At 40.2% G+C, this 25,817-nt stretch overlaps 1 protein-coding gene across 13 annotated transcripts in view; it reads left to right on the plus strand.

Annotated features, from left to right (window-relative positions):
• ASPH (aspartate beta-hydroxylase) overlaps positions 1–25,817 on the plus strand; it is a 208,968-nt gene that overhangs the window by 96,971 nt on the left and 86,180 nt on the right. For 7 of the 13 annotated variants that reach the window (XM_070630515.1, XM_070630517.1, XM_070630522.1 and 4 more), the window contains one exon: positions 3,167–3,208. The exons of the other annotated variants lie outside the window; for them this stretch is intronic. In XM_070630515.1, the coding sequence (XP_070486616.1) occupies positions 3,167–3,208 (42 nt within the window). The remainder of the gene's footprint in view (positions 1–3,166; positions 3,209–25,817) is intronic. 13 annotated transcript variants of the gene reach the window in all.

Raw genomic sequence — 25,817 nt, forward strand, 5'->3', positions numbered from 1 at the left:
CAAGATGTGACTCCAAGACTGGGCGATATGGGCCATCGGGGAGAAAGCAGAGGCCGGGTCTGGATTTGGGGGAGTGAACAGGTGCTGGTGAGATGAGGAACTTGGAAGGACAGTTGGGCCTGGGTGGAAATGAACTTTGGACGTGCAGTGGGTCCAACAAGCACTGCCCGGTAGGCGGATTAGCACGGTAGCTGGAACATCATGGGGCTCAGGATATTTGAATCCAGAAAAGTGATTTTTTTTTAATGGTTGTATGACAGTTTTTAAAAGATTAAGATCCTGTTCTTTTTAGTAAGGTTTTCCTCATTCTGATAAAATAATGTTGAAAGGGAAAAAAAGTAATGTTATCACAGAGAATGTGTATCATCCTTTTCTTTTTGGATATGTTTTTAAACACTAAATAGGAGTGACAAGTGAGCTTGTACTTTTGTAATTTTCAAGGTTGGGCTGAGCATATAGCTCCCTTTGGTATATGAAGTGCCCATATTGGAATATACAGAGTAAGATTAAAGTAGTATTGTTATAGAGTATGGCCTTCTAAATGAGTTCTATGTATTCTATAACCCTTGACAAGATTCCTTAGCCTCTCTAAGCCTTTGTTTCCTTATTCATAAAATTAAAACTACCTCCTAGGGTCGACAGAGTCAAATGGGGTAATCTGTGTTAAGTGCTTAGCACGACGCCTGGCACAGAGTAAGTGCTCAGTAAGGCGTTTTCCCATTGTGGCACATCGAGGTCCATGTAAGGTCTCCCAGGGAAGTGCATGTACAGAGAGTAAAGTAGAGCAAAGTAACACTTCATTCTTAGCTGTGCAGAATGCTAGTGAGGTGAGCTGGATCTCTTGGAAAACTCCTGGGGCTGGCACTATGGCCAAGTGGTTAAAATTCCACATGCTCTGCTTCTGCAGCCTGGGTTTGTGGGTTCGGATCCCGGGAGCAGACATACTCCACTCGTCAGCTATGCTGTGGAGGCATCCCACATACAGAGTAAAGGAATATTGGCATAAATGTTACCTCAGGGCTGATCTTCCTCAAGCAAAAAAAAAAAAAAAGAGAGAGAGAAAACTCCTTTACCTAAGCTAAATTTAAGCCCTGAAAATCAGAGAGGCTATAATGCCTGCTGTGTATTTTCCCATACCCAAGTGTGAGTCTCAGATCTCAGCATGTGTGGGTGAGGGACAGAAGGGGACACTAGAGAGAGCTCTTGCCCAGGCCTGGGAATGGTTGGGCCAGGCCTTCTTAGGTCAGGCTCCTGCTCCATTCTGAGTACTGCATTGGAGGAGGAAGGAAGATGGTGGCCCTCGTTCCTGGGAGCATGCCTGGCCGGGGATCTCCCACACCTTTTTACAATGTGATCTGTTCAAACCACTCCTACTTCCATATATCACCCCCAGGGGTGGGGATATTTGTGGAGAGCCCTAAACAAATTACACTAACCATGTGCCAGGTAAAGGGTTAACTGGACAAAGTTCACAGCCTTCCTTCAGGCATTACTGATACTGCTCGAAAGAGAGCTCCTTGAGATTTCTGATGCTTTTCTTCAATCCTGTGTCCTTGATGCCTGTGAAAGTGCATTCTATTAAATGATGCACTGCCTAACTTTATGACAAGGAGATTATAGTTAATAAGATCAGAAATTCTAAAACATGCAACAGAGATCTAAAAGTCTTTATTTTTATTTTTATTTTAATATATCTCCTATAAATCTTCCTGCCGCACTGGCCTGAAAGTGTGTGGCAGTCAATTGTATAAAACCTACTCTTTGCAAAAGTCAAGATCTGCGCTTCTCTATTCTTTGTTTCTCTTTCAAGAAAGGAAGAGAATGGCACAGTAGGAAGATCATATGCTCTGGAATGATGTCAACTACTGACGTTGATAACCTGGGGACTCTGTTTTCTCAGCCTCAGCTTCCTCCTTTGCACAAAGAGGGAGATAAGACCTCCCCCATAGGGTGTGAGGGACAGGAAACACGTGTGATGCACTTAGCACTAAGCCTGGCACACTGTAGCTGTCAAAGTTAATTCCCTTCCTCTCACCTGCGGTCTCAAATGAAAAAGTGCTTGACCTATAAAAATTCCTTCCTTGCATCAGAAGCCTGTCGCTGATTTGCTTCTCACCTGCAAAAAGTGAAATGTTTTTAATGAATGAATGTGGGAAACCAGGGACCAAAAAAATCAAGTGATCCATGATTGCATCCCTGATCCCACCCTGGACTGCACCCACACCCTCTCACATCTGCGGGGCAAAGGACAGAGTCTGGTTTTTATCAATCTCCCAAACTCTGCTGCATCCCCACTCCAACACATATGCGTACGCACATGTTCCTCGAAATACCCAAAGACTAGATAAGTACCTACGGGGACCGTAATTGACTGGTCTACCTTGAAAATTAACTAGATTCTAATCTGTATTAAACAATAGGCCAACTATGAGGTTATAAATGCAGAAGTGAGGTTATAAACACATGGTCAGGTCATAGGCTGTTGTTTGCATGTGGGGTGGATATTCTTCGGCTGGTCCAGGTTCTTGATGGGTTTCGCTGCATTCCACGGCCCCAGGTGGGAGAGACACTAACTGTGATTAACTTAGAGGCTGACACGGGTGAGCTCGAGCCCATCTTAGCTCCTTAGTAAGTGAGCTATAGCACACCTGGGCTCAGTACAGGACTTCCCCTCCCCACCACAGGTCACCTGTGTATGTGTGAAGTCCTTAGAGGAGTGACACCAGTTCTCAGTAGTGTGACATCCATTCCTTTGAAGCACACAGTGCCTATTATAGTCTTATGTTTTTAGAGGACAGTAAAAATATTGAACAAGCTTTGATGAGGGCTTCTCCTTCCCTAGTTTGCCTTTGTGCCCACAGAGTCGCTTAGAGCTGAGGAGATGACCCACGGCAACTCTCTCATAGATGAGTAACACTTAATCTGGTGCCTGATAGCTAGTTACTGCTCGGTGACTTTAATAAGTAACTCAAATGAGTCTAAATCTTAATATTTTACAACAAATGTCATGTGTAAAGAATTCAGGACTTGGGAAAATTGAATTGTTTTCCCAGAAAGATTTTTCTTAAATTATATTTATTTGAATTCATCTAAATATGGTCCTATATTTTGAGATATTGAATGGTGACTTTCACAGTACTTATTCTGTTTTGTCTTTACTTTTCAGAAACAAATAGAAAAACAGATGATCCAGAACAAAAAGAAAAAGGTGAGATTGTCAAATAGATAGCCTTTTAAATATACATATGAAAAAGCCATCATACCATCCATGAATGGTTTTATTTTATAACATGATGGTTTTATTTTGTATCACTAGGTAAAATAAGTTGCCACTGGATTTATTATTTCAAGGACTTTATCAACCAACACTTATTAATATTATACATACCCATTAAGATCTAAGGCTCTGGAGAGAGAGTGCCTGGCTCCTAATCCTACTTTTCCATTCATTCTATGTGTGTCCTTGAGAATTACTGAACCTCTGTGCCTCAGTTTCCTCTTAATAATAATATGAATAATAATAATATTAGTACCAACTTCAGAAACCATAAGACTGTGGATTCCAGAATAGTAATTAAGTGAAAATATATGTAAAGTGCTTAAAGCAGTGCTGAGCATGGGAAAGCACTTAGGAAATTTTAAATGTTCTTTATTGTCACCTATGTCAACAACTGTGCTAGGTCTAGAGATCCAAAGATAACTAGAATGTGGGATCTTTTTTCAAGGAACTCAGCTGGAAAGAGAGACATGCAACCAAAGTTACATCCGTATGGGAAGGATCATCTCTACCTTCCAGGAGTTTATTACAATAGCATTCTCATCCATTTAATAACCCAGGAGAATTTTAATTCAACTGTCACGATGGTTCCTAAACTTAGAGTGAGGAACTATTTTTAAAGTTAAAAAATCATATGGATGATCATAGAATAGTGGTTATACTTTCGGTATCAATTGAGTGATAAAATCTTCAGTGATTAAACGTTATTACAGTTTCAGGAGTGCTTCTAACTTGTAGTGATGAAAGCAGTGTCTACATTGAAAAGATACAGGACGGAGAATGTACATGATCTTACTCAGGATGGAAATCCTACTTCAGGAGCATCTGGAGCTGCTGGCCTCTGGCTGTAATTTCGTGGCCCTTGGGCTGGGAACTAGACATCTAGCTAATGCATTTTTTTTCCTGACTAGTTGTTTTTAATTTTTTGTCAAAGTAATATAGAGATATAATTTTAAAAGGTGTTACTTATAAAGAAAAACAGTAGTCTTCTACCCTACTTCTCCCCGTCCATGAGTCCTGTTCCCAACTTTCTTTTAGCCATTTCTTCTAGTACTTACCTATGCATTTCTGAGTAACTTGTTAATTCTGCACATTTCCTCTCACTATTGGAAACTACCGGTTGGCTTCTATGTATAGATGACTGGGATTTAGCTCCGTCATCAGACTCCCTGAGGCTCTCCATGCTGCCTTATCCCCGCTCTTCCAACGCATTCATAACGTACCTCTGTTAGAGAATGATGAGGACCAAGGAGAAAACACAGGGCAGAGAGGAGGAAGGCAGCAGCTTTTGAGGGAACGATTCAGTTCCTCTTGTTGAAAACTCTTCCTCCACTTGGCCTCCTGGATACCACTGCCTCTTGGTTTTTCTCCTACTCTTTCCTGTGTGTTTTTTGTCAGCCTCTTTGCTCCTCATCTCCCTGACCGTCCAACAGTGGAGGGCCCCATAAGTCAGTCCTCAGAGCCTTTCTCTCCCTACACACACTCCCTTGATGATCTTGACTAATTTCATGGCTTTAAATCTCTCTCCAGGCCAGAGATTAGCACATTTCCCTGCAGCCTGGATCTCTTCCCTGAACTCCAGACTTGTATGGCCAGCTGTCCCCATGATGACCTCAATTGGATGTCTGATTATCCCTTCAAATTCAACAGATGGAAAACTGAACTCCCAACTCTCTCCCTTCAAAACCCACTCCTACGAATCTTCTCTTTCCTGCCTGCCTGTGGTTCCATCAGCAAATCCTGTCAGTCCTCTCTCTTTAGAATATATCCAGAATTCAGCTGCTTCCTGCCACCTTCACCCACTACCCGCCAGGTCCCAGCCACCACCATCTCTTTCCTGCGTTACTCCATTTACCTCCTCACTAGTCTTCCTGCTTCCACCTTTGTGTCTATAATCTTTCTCAATACAGTAGCCAGAGTGACCCTTTTAAAACCTAAGTCATATCATGGTGCTCAGATGCCTGTAGCATCTTCATATCTTCCATGGAGTAAAGCAAAGTCCTTTGCAGTGGTTTACAAGGCCTCACACAATCTGTTGTCCCTTCCCCGTCTTCTGTGGCTTTCCTTCCCAACCTCATTTCTTATGACTCCCTCCTTGACTCACTCAACTGCAGCTACACTGGCTGCCCTGCCAAGCATAGGACTCAGGGCCTTTGCACTGGCCATTCCCTCCAGGCTGAATGTTCTCCCCCAGACATCCACATGGCTTGCTCCTTTAGTCTTTGCTCAACTGTTACCCTCCTAGCGAGCTTCCCATCTTGTTTCAGATGGCAGCCCCCGTGCACTCCACACCCTGCTTCCTTGCTTTGTTTTCTCCGTAGCACCTTTCACCATGTTATTATATTTGATAGTTTAATTCTTTATGTTTGTTGTCTGAACCTCTTACTGGAATCAAGTTTCCATGAGGACGCATTTTTGTTTGTTTGGCTCACTGCTGCATTTCCTGTGCTTGGCACAAAGTAGGCACTCACTAAATTTTGTTAAATGACTCTATTATTTTTTAATTCCTAAGGATGAATATGAACACACATAGAAGCCTCCATAAGACCCAAACTGTAGGAATAAGAAGCAGATCCAGATCGAAGTCCTAGGATGGGAATCTTGGGGGACCCAAAAACCATGGGAAATCTATGAGAGAGCAAAAATTTTGGTGACAGTGGAGTGAGAAGACTCCTATTGTCATCCCTAAAGAAACCAGAGTGGTTAGGCGGTCGCCTCTGGGAGTTAATGTCTCAGCTCAGTGGACACACAGAATCGTCACACACACACACTGTTTGGAACACAGTACTAACAAGGAGGAGAAAAACTTTATTTAAAAATGCTTTAACCTTCAGTTTCTTCATCCAGAAATGAGCATAATGATTCGTATGCCTCACAGGTTATACTTCAGAGCAGAAGGATCAAATGAAAATATCTTTAAAGAATAAATGCACTTTGCTATTCTTATTATTATCCAAACCTCAGTCTCCTACTGTTATTATCCAAATATCTGGATTTCACATTGCTTTTGATTGGCAATTAAATTGGTTGATTTGGAGATCTAACATAGGTGTGCCAATCTTTAGATTTTGCTAAAACAAGACTTTTAAAAGATCCATGTGTACTATTGTAATCAGTTGTAAGAGCAAAGCTGTTTTCAGCCCAAAAAGTAAGACACACATAATTTAAGAATAAAGGATGGTTTTTTAAATTAAAGAAATTTGGTTTTATGAAAAACTCACTAACATGATCCACATCACTCAGTTTGCCTTGGACCAATGAACATTTCATGACGTGGCTTCAAGGCGAAGGCCACTGAAGTAGATGAGGCTGCTCTTTGGGCCCAGTTTTATCCAATTCTCACTCTGTGATCCCAGGTACCAACCTAGAGTGTAACAGAGAAGGGAGATAATACAAATCCTCTTTGTCTTTTATTCTTGTTTTCCTGTCCTACATTGGTGAGGGGAATAAACACTTTTAAGAAAATTCTGGTTTTCTTAACAGCCCCATATTTTTACCTTCCTCCTCACCATGTCTTCAAGAGGTGAGTTATATGTCAAATTCAGACCTTTCTTACAAATCCCCATGTTTCCATTACAATTAAATTCAGTTACGTATAATTTTTTTTAAACCTCAAATTTTAGTGGCTTAAACAAGATAGGAGTTTCTTACCCACATCAATAACCTAGGACCAGTTTAGTGGCTCAATAGGGCCCCAGCTCCTCTCCTCCTGCCCTTCTGCCATCTTTAGTCCATCACCTCATGTTCCAAAAGGGCTGTTGAAGCACCAGTCATTGTAGCCACATCCAGAAAACAGGAAGGAAGGAGGGAGAAGGAGTAGGCTTCTTAGAAGAACTACAATTTAACTGACAGACTTTTGTTCAAACTGAAATTCAGGGTTCTAGTTCTAAGGAAAAAGGGAATACCAACTATTGAGAGGAAGCAGCAGTTAGCAATTCATTCCTTTTGTTACCAGGATATACTCTACCATCATATTTTCAGAAAATGGCTTCTGTTCTATGCTAAAAAGTTTGATAGGTCACCAGAATATGTTTATTAAAAAACTATCAACTTCTCATCATTCACCATAAAATTCATTTATTCGTTCACTTATTCATCCACTTAAATATTTGCATGCCTGCTCATGCCCAACACTGTTCTAGGCAAGTGGATGCAGGTGAGAGTAAGACAGGAAAGTTCCTGCATCCAGGGTCCTCGTGTCTCACTAGAAAGCCCAGCAGTACACACAGAAACTGAAAAAGTGACAGTTCTCTAGAGGAAACACAGCAGGAGAGAGTGGTGGAGGGATAAGGGGAGAAGGTCTCTGAGGAGACTAATGGTGAGATCAAGGCAGCTGTGAGTGCTTGGCTAAGGGCACTCTGAGCAGAGGAACAGTCTGTGCAAAGGTCCTGAGGTGGAAATGAAGGATCTGAGAATGTGGAGCATCCTGAATAAGCTGAGAGTGTGTGCAGTGCAGGCAGGGAGAAATTCAGGGACCAGACCATGGCAGAGAGTCTGGATATTTTTCTTCATGCAGTGGGATGCCATACCCAGCCCGTGCAAATGTCTGCAAATCAGAGCCTTTCTTGTTCACGCATTGACTGGTGTGCGTCTGGGAGGTCCATCTTAGAGCATTCTTACGAAGGTAGAGAAGGGGAAGGTGGATTGTGGGCGTTGTTTATTGCAGATGGTGAACACATGCAAACCTTGTCCCAGACAGAAGGACACAGCGTTATTGTGAGGCACGTGCTGCTCGCTCTCCAGGGGCTTCATTTCCTCCTTAGGGGATCGTGCCTTCCTTCGCTCTGCCCGACAGATACACTGCACAGCTTTCTCCTCCAGCAGTTCTGATCCTAAAGGGAATTTTCCAGTGATGTGGGGCTGGGCTCTCTTGGCGATTTCCTCCCAGAAACAGTGGAGAGAACCAGTGCAGCAGCTTCGCTTGACGATTCATCCCTCTCCATCGTGTAATAGTCGGTACCAACCAAAGATGTTTGCGACTAAAGTATCTCATTGAGTGTGAAATGCAGGAATGGGCTTAGAATTAAAAGGAGAAATGAATCGATATTACTACAGATTCATTGAAAACCCCGTTCAAACAAATTGTCAGCTTCTGGAATTACGTTTATTTTTTACTCAGATAGATTTATAGGATGCCGTTAACTGATAGAGGAGAGGGGGGAGGAAATATTCCATTTTTGGAATATGTGTAAAAAAATTCAATGTGTTTTAAAAGTCAGACTTTAATTTCATAATAATAGAAATGGACATTTTTTTTAATGGTAATTACAAATTTGTCTCAGGATGAATTATTAGATTGCCTAATTTTCTGCTTGTATTATGTCCCTTCAAGTATATTGATGAGGAAATACTGATGATAAAAGTGGGAAGATTTTGTTGGGTTTTTTTTTTTTTTTTTGGTGAGGAAGATTGGGTCCAAGCTAACATCTGTTGTCAATTGTCTTTCTTTTTCTCCCCAAAGCCCTAGTGCATAGTTGTATATCCTACTGGTAAGTCATTCTAGTTCTTCTATGTGGGATGCTGCCACAGCATAGCCTGATGAGTAGTGTGTAGGTCCGCGCCAGGATCTGAGCCAGTGAATCCTGCATCGCCACAGTGGAGTGTGCAAACTTAAACACTCAGCCACGGGGCCAGCCTCAAGAAAGGGATAGTATAATTATTAGTTCTAATAATAATTTCTGTTTTTACTTAGAACGAATAATTACATGATCCCTTTCTTTTAGAGACTCAGATTTAGTTTATTTTGATAGAGTTCATGGGTTTGGGATAGGGCTTATTCCAAAATAGGCCCTCATTTAGAGATGCCAGAGTCTTAAATTCAATCTGATTATTTATATCTGTTTTAAATAAAATTGCTATATCCGTTTTTCCCCACTGGATGTCATCTTTTCCCACATATTCCATATTCCACAACCATAAAATGTTAGAGTGAACTACAAAATAATGCAGTGCAAAAATGGCTTATGAGATGTGGAGTTCAAAGCGTTATTTTTATTCATTCATTTATTCAATGCATATTGGGCACCTACTGTGTGCCAGGCCCTGTTCTAGGCACTGGGACCAAAACAGTCCATATAAACAAAGCCCCAGTTCTCATGGTATTTATATTTGTGTGTGTGAGTGTGTGTGTGTGTGTGGAGACTGTAATTAGAATATAATAGGCACTGATAGGTGTGAAAAAGAATATGAAACGGGAAGAGAGGACAGAGATCGACAGTGGGGAGGGGCGCTGCCCTGCAGATAGGCCTCTGGGACAGTGACACTGGAAGATGAGAGGGAGTGAGCTGCGCAGCCATCTGGGAGAAGAGAGTTCTTGGGTGGCAGAGCCTATTCATAGTCCCTATAGTGAGGTGTGTGGAGCGTGCACAAGGATTCATGAGCGAGGAGGCCAGTGTGGCTGGGGAGGAGTGTGTGAAGGGACAGCGATAGGAGGGTGATATCAGAGGGATGGCAAGGTCCGAGTCACATAGGGCCTTGAAGGTCACCCCACCTTACAAAGTGAGGGCTTTGTATGTTATCTGGAGTGAGACGGGAAGCCAGTGGGAGATTCTGAGCAGAAGACTAATATGATCTGCCTTAGGTTTTAAAGGCTCATTCTGGCTCTAGGGGCTAAGACTGGAAGCAGGGAGACCATGTAGAAGACAGGTGAAGGGGTCCTGGCAAGCAGTGAGGATGACCGAGGTTAGAATGTGGGGTAGAGGTGGCGAGTGGTGGTTAGATTCTGCACAGCTTCGCAAGTGAAGTCAGTAGGATCTGCTAATGGATAGGATATGGGGTATGAGAGAGAGGAGTCAAAAATGACACTCAGCTCCTTAAAAAGGTCTGCTTTGACAAAGTCCTCGAACATAGAAGTATGCAGTGTGTTACTGATTTAATATATATCAAATGTCAGTTATTAGTTGAGGATTTGTGAGCCTTTAGAGAAATTTAAGGAGCAACAGAATCTCCATGTGTGCAAAAAGGAAATGTATTTTTGCGTGTGTGTGTGTGTGTGAGATGAAACTGCATTTGGATCAGAAACTTTTCCTGAAATTTTTCTTTGATTTAGACTGGTATTTAATATCCCACTATATTATTCATTATAATTAAAGATATGCTCCAACAGTATATTTTGTGAATGTCTTTAACAAGGCATTTAAAGATTTCCTTGTTACTGTTGGTATTCTTTTAAAAATAATCAGTGCCCTAACGAGACACCAGATGGCACTAGAAAACAAGTCACATTTACACTAGCAGACATCACATTTGTAATTCAACTTAAAGAAAAGGCTGAAGTGGCTATAATAGCAGTAAATGAGCTTGGTGCAACTAGTACCTCCCATGGAGTTTCCTGTGATCATGAGGAAAATAGAGCGAGAACCAACACAGGCAGTAATCAAGCCTCATTAAGAAGTTTTCTTATTATTTTTTAAAAATATCTCCTGTGAAGTTTTTCCTGTGATTCTTATAACCGTATGTAACATATTTGAACAAAGTTGTTCTCCAGTGCCCTGAGGATAAACATCAAATCCCTTGCTACACACATAAAGCATCTCAGGATCTGGCTCCTGCCGATGGCTTTCCTCTGTTCTAAATGTTCTTCCCTGCCTCCCGACTTCACGTTCGCCTGGCAAACTCCTGTTCCTGAGAAACGTGCTTAGAGGTTGTCTCTGCTAGGAAGCCTTCCCTCACTGTACTCCATCTCCTACCCCAGAACAGAAGATGTGCCTCTCCTCTGTGCTCCCCGGACACCCTGTGCTTACAGATTTTTAGCACGTATTTTAAGTTTCTCCCTTAATTTTTAGACAGAAAGCTTCTAAAGTGTGGGAACCATGACCCCACCCCTTATATTAGCCAAGATTCTCCAGAGAAACAGAACCAATAGGGAATGTGTGTGTCTATAGAAAGAGAGACACAGAGGGAGACAGACACAGAGATTTATTTTAAGGAATTGGCTCAAGTGATTGCAGAGGCTAACAGGTCCAAAATCTGCAGGGTAGGCAGGCAAGCTGGAGACCCAGGGAAGAGTTGATGTTGCAGCTCAAGGCCAAAGGTAGTTTAGAGACGGAATTCACTCTTCCTTGTGAAGGGAGCGGGGGTCTTTTTTTGGCCTTCAACTGTTTGGATGAGGCCCACCCACATTATGTAAGATAATCTGCTTTACTCAAAGTCGACTAATTTAAATGTTAATCTCATCTAAAAACATAATTTTGCAGCAACATCCGGACATGTTGTATCAAATATCTAGGTATCATGACCTGGCTAAGTTGACACATAGAATTAACCATCACATTCCTCCAGTGGTACTTAACCTTTCATAGTAGGAGCTGAATAAATAGTTGTAGTATGAAAAAATGTGGTTAATCCCATTCTTTTACTTGTGTCTTCATCTGATGGTGATAATCTGAGATGCAAATGGTGGGCAGGAAGAGTTTATAAACAGAAATATCAAAGTATGTATGAACTTTGTGTCTACAATGTACGGCATTTCAAATTATTTCCATATAGGCTCTCATGTAATCCTTACCAAAAAATCTTGTGAATTAAGTATTTTTCAGCCATATTTTCTTAAAGTTTTTTTCTTCTTCCTTTCCCCACCACTTCTGTTGGCTTTCATGATACTGTACCACAGGTCTTTGAAAAACTTTGTTCATTTTTTCTTTTGGATTGCATAATTTCTATGGCTCTATCTTCAAGTTCAGCTATTCCTTCTTCTGCCATTTCATATCTGCTGTTGAACCCATCTAGTAAAGTTTTCATTCCAGCTGCAGTTCTTTTCAGCTCTAGATTTCGAGTTGCTTCTTTTTTTTTAGTTTGCAATTCACTGTTGGGATTCCATATCTGTTCACTCCTTAATACCATGTTTTTCTTTAATTGTTTGTACTCATTTGTAATCACATATTTGAAGTGTTTTTCTAATAAACCCAATATCTTGGTACACTCGAGGCAGTTCCATTTGACTACTTTTTTTCCTGAGTGTGAGTCAAGAGATTCCTGTTATTTACATGCCTAGTAATTTTTGGTCAAAAGCTGGATTGTATATATACTATGTTGTAGCAACTCTGGAATTTGTTTCATTTTGTTTCATTTTTGAGACTTGCTGGTGTCTAGTAGACAGTTAACTTGCCTGGACTCAAATTGAAAAATCTCTGTCTCCCCTGTGGTGTGAAGCGGTACTGTCTGCTCTGGTTTTTTGGCTTCCAGGTGCTGTTTTTTTCTTAAGTCTAGCCCTCTGGAGGGTGGGGGTGGACATGCCCTGTGCCTGCATAGTTTAGTGGTCCACCGAAGATTTGGGCAGAATTCACACTTAGATTTTGTAGCTTGCTTCTGGGATTTCTCCTTTTATCTAGGACTCACTGTCTAAATTTCCAGTTGCTTTGCCAGCCCCAAGTTCTGCTGTCTTATACCTTGAGGCAATAGAACTTCTCTTTTCAGCTACCCAAACTGTGTGTGTATTGAGAAACATATTCAGGTAAAACACAACAAACTTGCAAATTTCACCAGAAGTAGTCCTGTCTTTCAAAGGTAGATTTCTGTAGCAGTTAGCCTCCAGAATGCCCTAAGTGATTCTTGCCTCCTAGCATTCATGCCTCTGTGTGGTACTCTCTCTGCTGAGTAGGGCTGACCTGTGTGACCAATAGGGCATTGCGGAAGTGACAGAATGTGACTTCCAACCCTCAATCAGAAAAGGTGTTGCAGCTTCTACCTTGCTGTCCTCTGGATCATTCACTCTGGGGAAACCAGCTGTCATGTCATGAGAATACACAAGCAGCCCTTTGGACAAGTCTCTGTAGCAAGGAACTTGTATAAGATAATAAATGTTTATGGTTGTTGTAAGCTGCTACCTTTGGGGATAGTTTGTTATGCAGTCATATATAACTAATCCGTCCGCCTCGAGTTTCTGCCTGCTTTTTCACAGGCTCCCTGGGGCTACCCATGACGATGGAAAGTTATCAGGCAACCAGGGATTTGAGTAGAGTTTATTCTCAGATTTTGGATCTCAGCCCTTCTATGGCTCTCCTGTTTCCAAAATTCCCCCTTTAAATTTCCCTCTGCCCTGCTGCTCTGAATGCTGTCATCTTTCCCTCTCAGTGGGGAAGGACAGAGGTTTCCACTGCCTGGCTGGGGCTGGCTGGGGAGCGCCCCCACACAAGGAAACCACAAACTCAACATTCTTACCCAATGCAGAAACAGTCTTTCAGGAATAAACTCTTCTGTTTATAAGTTTCTGCCTGTCTTTGGTCATTTTTCAGTGCCTTCAAACAGTTGTTTTATTGTTTCAGTGATACTTCATTGATTTAATAGAAATATAAATATTAACACTGAATATAAGAGAAGCTGAGGATCTCAAATTTGTAAGCCATCCTGGATTCTCTTACTATGATACTATTCGTCTCTTTTTTTATGTTGATTTTCAGTGGTTTCATTTATATTACTGATATTAACTCCTGGTTGGTTTTTATATGGCAAAAATAGTTTCTAATTGGTTCTTTATCTATTAACTTCATGTGCAATGCCTTACAGATACATAATGGTTGGAATAAACGAGTTTATGAATGTGTATGTGAGACAAGGGTGTTCTCTTGCCTGTTACAGTACTTTGAACAGGTCAACAATATCTCTTGGCTTTCATGTATTTTTCTATTATAAAATAATAAAATATGTACAGAAACCTCAGACAGCCCTGATTCAGATGGTTTTAGGTGGGGAGCTTGGGCACTGTGCAGTGTGATCTTTCTTTCAAAGAATTCATTCATTCACCTTATTGAGATAAGAATTGTAGGACGTGACTGTGAAGACAGCTGTCATCAAGCCTCAATCATTTGGTCTCTGAGGGTCCTTTCTGTTGACGCACGTGAGTTCACCCGCATCATCACTGCCTTGAACTTAAGGACTGCATGGTCCATGTGGGTGGGTCTTCTGTCCTTTAGCATTGGAGGTGCTTTGGTTCACTGGCTTTAGCAGTCCCTAACACACTGTATATTCCCTGTTAGTAGTACCAACAGCCCACATAGATGTAGCAAAGGCTGCCAGTTCTGTTCAGGCCACACCACTATGCTTTAGTATTTTTCCCATATTGTAGAAATAGCACACTTACACCAACTCAGGAAAAAGCTTTGAAAAAACAATTACCCTCCCACCCTTGCAGCTGTGAAGAGAGGTTATGAGATAACTGCTGGTAAAGATTTATTATAGTCATTACATCCAACAGCTAAAGTAGGTTTAGTGGTTCCTAAAATATACCAGCAGTTATTGTCTGATTACTTCTACAGATAAGTTAATTATAGGAGATTTCTGACTCTTATACAAGTCTGATTTAGAGAGAAGTTTAATTACAGCAATTTTAGTGATTTAAATAAGCTCAGCATATATTACCAGTCTCAGCAAGTATAGTAGAGGTTTTTAGCTGTGTGGAAATACGCATTCGCTGTGTTTTTATTTTTCATTGCATGGTTTGGGCCATACTGTGGGAGCAGTGATAATTCAGGACACCTGTTTCCAGCAGAGTGCCTCTTCAGTCAAACACACCACAGGACGGTAATAGCAAATTCTTCGTTATCATTAAAATCCCATTCTAATGCTTCCCATTGAGCACGCAACATTTTACAAAACGAATTTCTGTAATGATTGTGACATTAGCAGGAAAGCAAAATAGATTTCTTTAGGAAAAAACTTCGGATATTAGTGTGTTTTCAAATTATCATTAGGATCTAAATTTTCTTTTAATTAATGAGAAGTGTGACCCTGTCTTCAAATCAGAATAATCCACTTTACTCTGTATTAACACAGTCTGTTTGTATACTGAAGCAAATTAAAAATTAACGTATTAGCCACATATGCCCAAGCGAGCTTAAAGTTAAGCTTTCAAAAAATGTGACATAAAAAGACAGAGCTGTCGGTGGTTGAATATATTCATTTGTTTAAACAAGACTTCAAATTGGAGAGTGCATTAGTTTGAAAAATGCGTTACTGAAAATTGCCTCAGTCTGATTCAGAGCTCTTCCCCACAGCATTTTTCATTTTTCTGATTAATGGTGGGTGGTACTGCCATTTACAGCAATAATTCTTGCCATAAGTTTATATGTTTTTCACTTAAAAATCAAATATGTGTTGACAATAGAAAGTATTAGTAATAGTGAAAATAAATCAGATCCTCTCTATGTTTCAGTTTGGGTGATTTTATTACATTCTGCCCGGGAAGCCTTATCTCTAACGCCATGGACTGTCAGTCATGTTTTTCTCCTTTGCTAGAATGCGCTTTCTTCTGCCTCTTCATCTGCTCAGATCCTACAGTCTGTTGCTATTTCTGAGCCTGGTCAGCAGTGACATAGAGTAGGGTGGGAGTGGCTGGAGCTCAAGGATGGGACAGAAAATTAGGGACAAGCAGCAGGTGGTGCCCAGGAGGTCAGGCAGTAGGCAGCAAGCAAATATATCTCAGAAATGAGGAAAAGCCATTATCACAGAGGCTCAGGAACAGACCCCAAGTACAGCTGGGAGCGGGAGGACATTTGCTGACAGAAGCAGGATTTCCGCATAGAGGAGTAGCACTGGAATTTTCTGGAAGCACTGGCATACTGCAGAGCCCCATCATCGCCACTGCCGTGGAGCTGGTCCAGGCTGATTACAGCTGGGCACGAGGTTGGTGCAGGGATATCAGCAACACGCGTCTTTTATCAGCTGCCTGAACGCTTTTATTTAGCCTTGCACTTTGCCCTTCGCCCTCCATCCATCTAGAATATGTGAAGCCAATATGTGGATAATTAACTGCTACTAAAACCAGCGAGGCACCCAAACACAACCAGATTCTTCTTAGCCCTGCCTACATATTAGAATCGCTGTGGGGTATTTCAGAAAATGCCTTGGGTCCCACCCCCGACCGTTCTCATGTCCTAGCTCTGGGACACAGTAATTCTAAAGTGCAGTCATGGTTGCAAAGTGCTAGGTAGGTGTCCTGCTTACCTGGTCAATCTAGCCTGTGTACCAGGATCATCTTTATTAAAAATTTTTCGTTGGATCCACTTGGTTCAGATAGCATTCTTTGATATTATTTGAATCCCATTAAAGGGATTCTTTAATTTAATAAAATACAGGGCCCGGCCCCGTGACCTAGTGGTTAAGTTCGCACGCTCCACTGCAGGCTGCCCAGTGTCTCGTCGGTTCGAATCCTGGGCGCGGACGTGGTACCACTCATCAAACCATGCTGAGGCGGTGTTCCACATGCCACAACTAGAAGGACCCACAACTAAGAATATACAACTATGTACCAGGGGGCTTTGGGGAGAAAATGGAAAAAATAAAATCTAATTTAATAAAATATAAAGACAACAAAAGGATTATGTGAGACAAGCTGAACCTATACTATGGGAAGAACCATTGTATGTTTGTTAAACAGCTCTCTGAAAGAGACGTATGTGAGCCACAGGTGGTAAGCAGACCCTGCTGCGATGTGGATCTGGGGAACACTGACTACCTCCTCATCATGGGCTTGGGGGGATACGAGCTGGGTTTGAGGGCTGTCCGGGTCTGAGTCTGGCTGGCTGTGGAGCCTTTTTCTCTTTCACGGCCCATGTTCTGGCTCATCTGTAGACACTCCTCTCACCTCATGTGGGTCCATTCCTTTACTAAACCTCCCAAATTTGAGTCAGGACAAAGAGAATAATGTTAACAAATTCTCAATTGCCATCTACACACACGCTCAAACTTCAGGTATTAAAGAACGTGATTTTTCTCAATGACATTTTCATAGGTCTAGCTTTTTCTGTTACTGTTAGTTACTGTTGCATTGATGCCAGCAAATGTTAGAAGCAAGACGAGCCTTTTCCAATGCGGCAGATCTGCTGCCTGGGAGGGACAGTGACTGTCTCTCCAGCGTTTGACTAGGAGAGACCCGTTTCCGGGCTGACCAGTGTTCAGGCCCTCTCGCCACTGTGGTCATCTTTATCCACCCTCCTGCGGCAGCCAGGGGCAGAAACTGTCTTGGGGACTTTTGCTACTTAACCATTACAGACAACTAGTTTAACCCTCATCATTTGTGGGTTACAAAACATCTGGGGAGCTGGGACATATCATTTATTGAAGATACGTTCCTACACGGGATGAAGAAGTTTGGGAAAAAATATAAACCTAATAATGAGAAGCAAATGCATTCCACTCTGTTGGTTCACCTTTTGCCCTCTCCAACGAGGTGGCTGTGCCTTGCCCACAGAATGCTCAGCATGGGTCTAACGGGCATGGGCACCTTAGATCCATTCTTGGATTGCCAGGGAGAACTTTTTTAAAACTCTTATCATTAAAACAATAAGAAAACATCACTGAAGTGGTTAAAGGCATCTATTTCATACATCCTCCAAATTATTCATTACTAGAGATATTAATCACTTAAGGCAAATATGCAGCAATTTATATTGCAAATTCTAAACTCATTTCAAATCTTAAGTACGTTTGTCCACTTGGTTAGGGTAGAGTCAGAAAACACTGTGAGTTTTCCCTTTGGGTTAATTTTTTAAGAAGTCAGCACGTGTGGGTGAAGGGAGTAAGAGAAGGAATTGCATCAATTCTAACACATTTTCTTTTCCAGGGGATTCATTTGTGTTGGGTGAAGGCATAGTCTCTTTCGCCAGGTCCTGGGACCCCAGCCACCACTCCATGTAGTAACCGTTCTTAAAGAATGAACATGGGAACTGAGTAAAGAGACAGCAGCTTCTAGCTAAGAGGATGATTTACTAATTTAACAAACATTTCACCTTCCTCTGTTTTCCATGCTCTGTGGAGTGCCTTGAAAACAAAGCAAATAAAAGACCACGCTATAAGGAGGTGGAGGTTAGGAGCAAAATGCTGTGGGAGCACAGAGGAGAGTTCACTGCCTGCTGGGGAAGATGGAGAGCAGCTGAAGTCTTCATGGGGGGGTGACATTTGGGCTGGTCCTCCGGTAGTGAGCACGGGTTGTATCCTTCAGTTCTCTTTGCCTAGACCTGTGAATTCAGATACTTCATCATTTTTAGTGACAGGGATGATGGATTGACGCGGAAAACAGCTCGTAGGTGTTTTTGTGTACGGCCGGCTCATCTTTACTCCAAGAGCAGTACTGCTAGGATATCACGGGGGATGCCCTCTATAAAACAGTTTAAACTAATTAGAGTCTTGTCTTGAAACTCTTAAACACGTTTTGGGAAAAGATTGTCATAATTCATTTTTTTCTGATATCCAGTGATTTTTACACTTTCTCTCCTTTGATTCTTCGGTACCATTGATGGCACCTTCTCCTGTTTGGTTCTTTCCTGTTTCCTGTTTAATAGGTGTATTAAAGCCTGCTTCTAGGACTATATGTATGTTATTTATCTGGAGCCTTCAGGGCTAGTTAGCTACCATGATTATAATACCAGCTCTGCTCAAGTTGGGTGAAACACACTCAAAACTCAACTTGAAATAAAGGTGGATGAAATCTGTTTATACAGCATGATGCCTTTAATTGATATCCTTTACATAAAAGCCAGGGCTTGATAAAGGTGTGTTTCAGGTAATAACCCTGATGTTTACGCTTCATTGAAATTTGGCTCCTTTCCCTCAAGGATCGTTGACTTCTTTGTGCATTTATAGCACGATATTAGTGATGTTATTACTAATGTCATTCAGCTAGTCATGGGGTAGAAGTAGGATTAATTGCAAATTATAGCTTCAACATAAAACCAGTGAACTTGTGAGCTTTTTGAAGCAGTGAACCAGTGAGCTTTTTATTTCTGTGCCTTGTCACTTTGATTCATCCTGCATCTTGCTTTATAACTGCTGCCTTGAACCCCATGTGCATTTCTTCAAGTATGTTTTTCCGTGGCGCTTGCAGACAGTCACGAGAGCCAAGCAGTGTAAGACCCAGCAGGGCTCGTGTTGTTGTGCCATGAATTGCGTACCCCTGAGAAGTATGGTAATAGTTCAACAATGCACTTTGTAGAGTATTTCCCTGTGGTTATAAAACATGAATGAAGATACTTGTTAGAAAGAAGGAAAAAGTGAAGAATATTTTAAAGTTGCCTTTTAGATTATTAGTATCAAACATACTTAGTGCATTGGCACTGGAGTGATGGAAATATCCACTTGGTGTTTCCACTCTTGGTCAATTCATCTTAGACTAAGTTTTTGGTTTCATCTGTTTTGTTTTTAGATTAAAGTACGTGGGTGAATGTGGTGTTTGGAGGTTGAGGTCCATAACATGATAGGAAATTTGGAGATATGACTATTGTTCAGCCTGCATCAACCTTAGGTAGCCATCTTTTTGTTTTTCTTTCTATCCATGAACATTTTCCTCACAGGCATTTAAATCCCTCTTACTAGTGTGAAGTCACTTGGTCAAAACTAGAAAGTTGTTGTAGTGTGGTGAAAGGGGTCCTTTACCAGGAGTTTCAGTCTCTGTTCTACCAATTCTTAATTGCCATTTGATCTTGAACTTCTTATTTGCTATTTGATCTTGAATAGGTCTCTTAGCTTCTTGGAGCTTTTCTTTTTACATGTGTAAAATATGGAGATGATTCTGCCTGCCCTCCTGCAGTTTTTGGGTAGGTCGGGTGGTCATTTCCCTTTGTCACTGGTGTCATGCTATACAGATAGGAGCAACTATTGTCCTTACTTTCCCTCCTATTGTTATTTTATGTAAAATGTAAATAATCCCCAAATCCAGATGCTGTTTGATATTGTTTATTTGTATATACTCCTTTTTTAAGAGGCTCTTGATGAATTTGGTACACTTCATCCTCCCAACATCCCAATATGTTTAATGTCTTAAGTGCAAGAGGAGAATACTGATTCTGCAGGGGTGTTCTTCTAGAGAGTGTTTATATGTGGGAAATGAACATCTACGAGCTGAATAAGGTGTGAGAATACTGGAGAGCTATTTGAGCAATGCTTGTAGTGGCATCTCATTAAAGAGTAAGTTATGCTTCCCTTCTACCTTGGGTGTTAAAGCTTTATTAACACTGAGTTTGAAAACAGCTAACAAAAAAAGCTAAATGTTTAAGGGATTTGTTATAAAGCTCAATAGTGCCATTAATTTCCATGTAAGCTTTAAATTGCTGGGGTAAAATAATGTATTCAGCAAGGAAGCAAGTTCTTGCTTCTTCCCGTGAGTCCACTTGATTGTGCTGTTGGTATCTCATTCTTTAATTAAACTTGTCCAAAGATAGGATCAGCTAAAGTGTTTACTGTATAAATAGTTTTCATTCCCAGTGTGCAGGTTTAAAACCCTGGTAAAAAGAGTTTGCCATCTGTTAAAAACCAAAACATGTGGTGTGGCGTTACATAAAAATAAACTGTGTGCTATTCATAAAAAGAATCACAACATATCATATCTTTTGGGCTGACGATAATCTGTGCTGTTTCAGAATGTCACCACCTTCTAAGTGACAGTATGCTCAGTAGTTCATTATGGTAAAAAACATGATAATCTATAAACATAACGAAATTCATATGTGCGTTTTTATTCAAGTGAAAATAGATTTGTCTGAATGTAAGTTTTACTGGTGAGAAATTACAATTGTTTTAATATTTTCAAATTTGATTATTTCTGATAGTTGTATGTTCACATCTTTTCCCCCCCTAATTTAACAGTTTAATTTAGCCGAGAATGTAACTCTCTCCCTGCACTGCTGTTCCCTCAGCCCCAGGACGGCTTGCGCTCTGACTCTGGCGATCACTTCCTGCTTCCCTCTTTGCTTTTCCATTTATACGTGCTCACAAGAGAAACTTCCTGAAACACGGGTTCTTTACAGTCGTTCGCTACGACCATCAGTAACACCACACTGCTTGTGGAACAAAGTCTAAATTCCTGAGAATATTGTTTGAGAAACTCCATAATCTGTCTCTAAGCCGCCTGTGTAGCCTTGCGCCTCACTGTTCCTGCCCCAGGACCCTGTGCACTTCCGCCTCACTCTTCACAGACCCCTGAACTTGCCACTTGCACCTTCCACCTCCGTATCTTCCTCTTTCTGTGGGAGATTTTTCCCTGACCTCTACCTCATCCCACCTTAGCTCTGTGCTTCAAGACTCAGCTCAAACACCAGGTTCTTCCTTGATTCTTACCTTCTTGTTCCAATTAGAAGTACTGCCTCGCTTCGTTGTGTTCCCAAAGTATTTTATAATTATTTTGCCTGATAATTTTCAACCTTCTATTCTCATTTACTTTTTTCCCACTTTCTAATGTCTAAATTATTTGAGGATAGAGATTTGTCTTAGTCCCTTCGAGCTGCTATGACAAGTATACCATAAACTAGGTGACTTGACAGAAGTTTATTTCTCACAGTTCTGGAGGCTGGGGAGTCCAGGGTCGAAGGGCCGGCAGATTTGGTATCTGGTGAGGTGTCTGGTTCATGGATAACGCCTTCGTGCTGTGTCCTCCCTTGATGGAAGGGACTAGGGAGCTCTGTGGGGTCTCTTTATAAAGCACTAATCCCATTCATGGGCCGAGCCCTCATGACCTAATGACCTCCGAGAGACCCCAGCTCCTAATAGCGTTATCGTGCGGGTTAGGATTTCAACACGTTTTGAGGGGACACAAACATTCAATCTATAGCAGGATTATATCCTGTTCATCTTTGTGTCCCCTACATTAACCAGCATAATACCTTAGGGGGTACTCTATACACGTTGGTCAAAATGGTTTGAAAACTGATGTACATATTCCTCTGGGGAATCCATAATAATCAAATTAATGTAGTGGAGAAGTTTAGAGTAACAGATCAGAGCAGATTGTCAGATTCTAGGTTGGATTTTTTTTTTTTTTTTGTAATTAGTCATGGTTTATTTACCAGTTGGATTTTTTTTTTTAATAGAATTATTGGGCAGTAGCTACAGACATTATAAAATATTCTTGGCACTCTTCTGTTCAGTATTTCTTATTGGACAATTAGTATCTCTCAAGATTCTGTGAGAAGTTCTGACTAATTTGAGACAAAACCAATTGTAATCTTTGAACCTTGTTTGAATCTCATTTCAGAATAACAAACTCTAAAAATATAAATAAGGCAGTGATGGAAATATAAACACTGACTTTCCAGTGAAAGTATCAATTATGATATTCAGGAATTATTAAGTTCTTTTTAAATGTGATTCTAATATTGTGGTTATGTTTTTATGTTTATTATAACAGCTTTATTGAGATACAATTAACATACAATAAACTTCACCTAAAGCCTACAGTTTGATAATTTTTGACATGTATACAGCCATGAAACCCCCACCACAATCAAGATTATGACCATATCCAATTACACCAGAAGTTTCCTTGTGCCCGTCTGTAATCTCTCCTGTATGCTGTCCTACATTCCCCTCCCATCGCCATCCACTAAGGTCCCTCTCTGTCCCTTAGTTTACATTTCCTAGAAGTTTATGTAAGTGGAATCATACAACATCTACCATTTCTTTGTCTGGCTTCTTTCACTCACCAATTATTTTGGCATTCATCCATGTCGTAGTATGTAATATAGTTCATTCCTTTTTATTGATGAATGAATAGTATCCGTTTTACTGATGTAATAGTTTGGGTTGTTTCCAGTTTTCTGCTATTAGAAATAAATCCACTGGTAAGATTTATGTTGAAGGCATTGTGTGGACACACGCTTTCATTTCCCTTGAGGAAGTACCTGGAAGTGGGGTGGTTAGATCATATGGTAGTTGTACGTTTAACTTAAGAAATTCTGGAACTGTTTTCCAAAATGGATTTACAACTTGATATTACATTCTCACCAGCAGTGTAGAAAAATTTCAATTCTTCCACATTTTTACCAATACTTAGTATGGTAAATCTTTAATTTTAGCCATTCTAATAAGTGTGTAGTGGTATCTCATTTTGGTTTTAATTTGCCTTTCCCTAGTGAGAAATCCTGTTGAAGCTCTTTTCATGAACTTAGTTATCATTCTTATCTCTTCTTTGGTGAAGTGTTCAAATCTTTTGCCCATTTTTTTATTGGATTTTTTTTTTTATTCTTTGAGTTTTGAGAGTTCTATATATATTATTTTTATAACACTTTTATCAGATATATGACTTGCAAATATTTTCTTCCAGACTCTGGCTTATCTTTTCATTTCCTTAAGAGTAGCTTTTGAAGATATTTTTAATTTTAATGAAGTCTAATTTATGAATTTGTTATTTTATGGATGGTACTTTTGGAGTCATGCCTAAGAGATCTTTGTCTAACCCAATGTCACAAAGATTTTCTCTTAGGATTTTTCTAGAAGTATTATGGTCTTAGCTTTTATATTTGGGTTTCTGTTCCATTTTGAGTTAATTTTTGTATATGGTAAAGGTATAGATGGCAATTCATTTTAAAAATATGGATATCCAATTATTCCAGCAGAATTTGCTGAAAAGATTTTTTTCCCCAGTGAATTACCTTTGCACCTTTCTCTTAATGAATTGATACCTTTGTCGTATGAAATGACCTTTTTTTCTTTTTTTTTACCACTGATGATATTTTTTGGACTGAAATCTACTCTAACAATAATATAGGCACTCCAGCTTTGTTTTGATATTTTTTATATTACTAGAATGGCATGCCATCTTCCTCCCATTCGCTTTTAACTTATTTGTGTCTTTCTATTTGAAGTGCATTTTATTTTTTTTAAAAGATTTTATTTTTTCCTTTTTCTCCCCAAAGCCCCCCGGTACATAGTTGTATATTCTTTGTTGTGGGTCCTTCTAGTTGTGGCATGTGGGACGCTGCCTCAGCGTGGTTTGATGAGCAGTGCCATGTCCGCGCCCAGGATTCGAACCAAGGAAACACTGGGCCGCCTGCAGCGGAGCGCACGAACTTAACCACTCGGCCACGGGGCCAGCCCCTGAAGTGCATTTTTTGTAGTCAGCATATAGTTGGGTCTTGCTTTTTCATCCAAGATGAAATTCTTTGCCTTTTAATTGGGATATTTATATTTAATGTGATTATTGATATGATTAGGTTTAATCCTCTCATCTTGCTGTATGTTTTCTATTGTCAGATCCCTTCTTTGTTCCAGTTTTTCTCTTTCTCTGACTTCTTTTGGAGTAACTGGATAATTTTTATGATTCCATTTTATCTCCTTTGTTGGGCTATTAGCTATAATTCTTTGCTGTGTTACTTTAGAGATTGCTTTAGAGTTGATAGCATACATCCTTAATTTATTACAGTTTTCCGTCAAATGATGCTATACTACTTCACGTCTGCTGTATTTGTGTCATATTTATTACAACCTTATAATAATATGCTTCCCCTTCTGCCCTCCAACTCTGTGCTGTTGTCATGCATCTTACTTTTACATATGCTTTAAAGCCTATGTTACATTGTTATTTCTGTTTAAGTAATTGTTTTATTTAAAACCATTATCTTTTAAAGAGTTTTAAATAGTAAGAAAGAAAACATGTGTTAACCTATGTAGTTTCCATTTCCAGTCCTTTCATTTTTTTGGGTAGATCGATATTCCCAACTGTTATCATTTCCTTTTGCCTGAACGATATCATTTAGTGTATCTTGTAGTGCAGGCCAGTTGGTGGTGAATTCCTTCAGCTTTTGTATGTCTGAAAAAGCCTTTATTTCTCTTTTGTTTTGAGAGATATTTTTGCTGGGTATTGAATTCTCAGTTGATGTTTTTTTCTGTCAGTACTTTATAGCTATTGCTCCATTCTGTTCTCCCTTCTGTTTTTTTCTAACTAGAAATCTATCATCCTTATTTTTATTTCCTTGTATGTAACATGTCTATTCTCTGTGTCTACATTTAGAGTTTTCTTTTTATCATTGGTTTTAAAAATTTGATTCCTGTCTCTCAGGGGTCACTGCCCTTCATTATTTGATGTACAGTGTCTTGCAAACCATTGTTTCATATATCATATGGAAATATTTAGCAGTTTGACTTTGTTTTTAAAGTATGCTGTCAACCTTAGTATTAGAAGAAAGCATCCCCTTTTCTATTGTTAATTCCACTACATCTATTTCAGTAAGGTAATGGATTTATTTTTCAATTATTGAATTATAGGTTTATTTCTCTGTTACTGATCCATACTTACGTATGTCTGTAATGAAAATCTCGTCATTTAAACATGTATTTTCTATTTGTTAAAACATCAGATCTGGGGGCTGGCCTGGTGGCATAATGGTTAAGTTTGTGCACTCCAGTTCCGTGCCTGAGGTTTGCAGGTTCGGATCCCAGGCAGGGACCTAGCACTGATCATCAAGCCCCACTGTGATGGCATCCCACATAAAATAGTGGAAGACTGGCATAGATATTAGCTCAGCGACAATCTTCCTCAAGAAAAAGGAGGGAAATTGGCAACAGATATTAGCTCAGGGCCAGTCTTCCTCACAAAAACAAAACAAAACAAAAATACACAAACAAAAATATCAGGTCTGTCACTATCATTCTGCTATTGCCCAAGTAAACTCAACTATTTTTCATCTCCCGGATATCCAGATCTTTACAGTTGAGTGGGCTTATTGAAAGTTTGTGGACATCTTATCCTACAAACCAAGATTAATAAATTCTGTAATATGAGATTTTCATTTTCATCACACAGGGAGAAACTCTAAAGGCACTCTTGGGATTTGTCTCA

The sequence above is a fragment of the Equus przewalskii genome, chromosome 8, assembly GCF_037783145.1.
Source record: "Equus przewalskii isolate Varuska chromosome 8, EquPr2, whole genome shotgun sequence".
Classification (NCBI taxonomy): domain Eukaryota; kingdom Metazoa; phylum Chordata; class Mammalia; order Perissodactyla; family Equidae; genus Equus; species Equus przewalskii.